Source organism: Pteropus alecto, unplaced genomic scaffold (assembly GCF_000325575.1).
Source record: "Pteropus alecto unplaced genomic scaffold, ASM32557v1 scaffold5, whole genome shotgun sequence".
NCBI classification, from domain to species: domain Eukaryota; kingdom Metazoa; phylum Chordata; class Mammalia; order Chiroptera; family Pteropodidae; genus Pteropus; species Pteropus alecto.
Genome location: NW_006441953.1, coordinates 30,463,372 through 30,466,616, shown reverse-complemented (window position 1 = coordinate 30,466,616; position 3,245 = coordinate 30,463,372). Strand labels below are relative to the sequence as shown.

General features: G+C 42.0%; 1 protein-coding gene across 3 annotated transcripts in view; it reads right to left on the bottom strand.

Moving 5' to 3' along the window:
• KIAA0232 (KIAA0232 ortholog) overlaps positions 1-3,245 on the bottom strand; it is a 43,439-nt gene that overhangs the window by 29,602 nt on the left and 10,592 nt on the right. For all 3 annotated transcript variants that reach the window (XM_006919013.3, XM_015594933.2, XM_015594934.2), the window contains exon 2: positions 7-55. In XM_006919013.3, coding sequence (XP_006919075.1) covers positions 7-55 — 49 coding nt within the window. The remainder of the gene's footprint in view (positions 1-6; positions 56-3,245) is intronic.

Genomic DNA, 3,245 nt, shown 5'->3' with positions numbered 1-3,245 from the left:
TCTTTCCCCATTTCTTATAAGCTCCTTTCTCCCAGCCCAGGAAGATGTCATTCTCCTAAAATAAGGTGGGACAAGTTTCAGTGATCAAGACGAACAAGTTTCAAACGCTATTACCTTCTATATACTTGTACGTACGTTCCCCTCCCAAATACAGTCATTCATAAAATGGTACACACTAATAAGAGACCACAGGATACTGTCCATGGAGAACTTCGGGATAATCCATCTGTCTGGTATCTATTATTGAGATTATTATGATTTATTACAGATAATCTTAATAAATTTGACCCACTTAGATTTATAGGAAATGCTAATAAACAACTCGGACATTTGTGTGTAAATCAAGTGTCACTTAGATTTCAGTATTAGTCCTGAACTATGCACACAATTAAACGTCCTCTCTCCTGTACGTCCCGCTCACCGACGGTGAGCGCTGCTGTTAGCATTAGATTTTAACGGTTAACAGTTAAACGGTCCAATCCCTATCTCTGTATCTTGTAGTCTAAAAAACAGATATAAAATATTTTATGTTACTGTTTGAAGTTGAGTTTTTCCTTTGATTATATAATGCCCATTATAAAAATCTGAAGAATTTTGAAAAGTAGGAAGCAAGCAAATCATCCACGACCCTAACACCCAGTGAAAACTAGAACGATTTGGCCTGTGGCATTTGGGAGACCGGGACTTTTGAAAATTAATGTTTTAATATCTTTGGCTACTTAGTTTTGTCTTTTAAAAAGCCTTTATTTGATAAATTATGATTAAAACCAGTGGAGAGACAAGGAAAAAAAAGATTAGCTAAATTAAGACAATGGAAAAATTAAGAAAATTATTTAGAAGAGTACTTAGCCTACAGTGGGCCCTCAGGAAATAGATATCAATAAATGGATGAGAAGGAATAAAGAAGGAAAAGCATAACAATAATTCACTCAAAAGATCTGTGAGGACCAATCATAAACCATCTAACCCAATTTTTACTTTGATCCAATACAAAACAACTACTTTTATGCCGACGGATTAAGAGTAGGAGAAGGATCCTCCACCCGCCATAATTAGCACATTTCTTACTTAATTTCTTGGGCACGTCTGCAGATCTCATGAACCTGAAAAACATATTTTCTGGTTGAGTGGAGTCAATTCCATTTTCCAAGGGAAAATGCGTGACAGCCAAGTAGGAACTATCGGTGTATTCCCACTTATCAGATGTGTCTGGCTGGACCACTCTGAAACCTGACATTCTGTGCCAAAGACGTCTTTGGGACATAGGGCTTGTCCTTTAATGGGAACAGGGGACAGAACCGTAACGATGTAGACCCAAAGCTTCTGAAGGCAGAGAAAAAGGCTGTAATACTCCCTCTTGCTCATAGTGCATAAATGAGGTGGAAACAGGACTCCTTTTCGTATGAGCAGCTCAGACTGGCTCTTGACTGCACGTTATAAACAGGTTTCTCTACTGAAGCTGTCCTATAGCTCAGCAGAGGTAGCACATACTCAAAAGTCTTAATTAAGTTTCATTAGACGGAAGGGACTTTCAAAATTACATGGACATGCAGTCCTCCGGAGGGCAGTTTGACAATATATATCAGACACCTTAAACATGTACATGTACTTTCAATCCGGTAATTCTGCTTCTAAAGAAAGAGGCACCAAGGTGCACACAGGTCTCGCCGCAGCGATGTTGAGCCTGCACCTGTCGATATGGCAAATTTGCAGAGACAACCTAAACATCAGATGCGGAGGGCTTGGTTAAATCGCTGATTCATCCAGGTGATATCATAACCACTAAGGAGATTACGAAGCATATTTATTGACCTGGAAAGCTATTCACAATATACGCAAAGTAACTTGTACAAAAGTATGATCTCATGTCTAGTTAAAATACACGCACCCATTAATATGCATTAAAAGGTCTGAGAGAAACGCACTAAGAGGTCACCAAGAAGCTTGTCTCTTGGTGAATAGGTGTAGGACAATGATTGTTTTTGCAATTAGGTCATATTCCTTTAATAGTCAAAAGGGTTTTGTTTGTTTGTTTGTTGATGGAAAACCTGTAAGAACAGACACATGAGAGAAGAGACGAGCTCCTGGAGACGGCCACGGGAACGGCTATGCGGCATCGGCTTTCCGTTTCCCGTCTGGTGTGTCTTTATTTAGGAAACACAAAAGACGCCCATCTTTTTCTTGGTCTGGTTGGTAAGCAAAGGCTTCCTACAGAAGAAGGGGCCACGGAGGCAGAGTCTTAAAGAGGGAGCAGAAGTCTGGGCTGGAGTGAAGGGGGATACCAGGTGGTAGAAAGAATGGGACGAAGCAAGGGACAGAAATCTTTTCCTACAGGGTTCGGAGAGCACAATTCAGTGGCTTTTAGAATAATCACAGGCTATGCAACCATCACCACTACCTAATTTTCAAACATTTTCATCGCCCCAAATGGAAAGCCTGTCCCCATCAGCAGTCACTTGCTGGCTTCGTGTACTGTGTGAATATATTATAACTTATTTAACCAAGAGCATTGAACTAATAATCAGGTCTTAAAAGAACATAATATAAAAAATGTTCAGGGTATTTCTACTTTACTGTTTTTAGTCTCCTGTGCTGTACTAATTAAAAGTCCACTTAGACATAAACATAAAATATTAGACATGTAAAATATTACTCAGTAAACTCAAGCATGAGTTTTTCAAACTCACAGTCTTAAAGACAGAACCCAATTACCCAGCACCAAAGGAAGGCATGGCAAAGGACTCTCAGCATGGGGGTCTGTCTACCAGGCACCTTCTCAGACGTGAAGGTGACGTGAGGCTCGAGTCTGACGGCCCTCCCCTTGCTGCCTTCTAAAAGGGAACTGGGAACTGGGGGAAGAAAAAGAACGCGACATTCTGAAATACAGCTGGGATCAGTGACGTCTGCTGTTCGCTGCTGGGTGTCCACCCTGCCTCCCACGCCTTCCCACTAACAGCGTCCTAAAATACCGAAACCACGATGTCTTTGAATGGGACTAATGCCACCCCCATCTTTGGGCCCTAACTGGCTTCATACAAATCAGCGTGTTTTATCCCTTTGGCCACAGAGATTGGCTCAGAGAAGCACGTGACCCAAAAGAAACGAGCCCCAAAGGGGGAGGGGGCTGGTGTTGCTGGGTGTGCAGGGCGCACGGCCTCCAGGTAGTGCATGAGGAGAAAGGTGTTGTGCTCATTGTCATTTGCCCTCTATCCCCAGGGAGCTGGCTGCAAATCCGAGCTGACAGC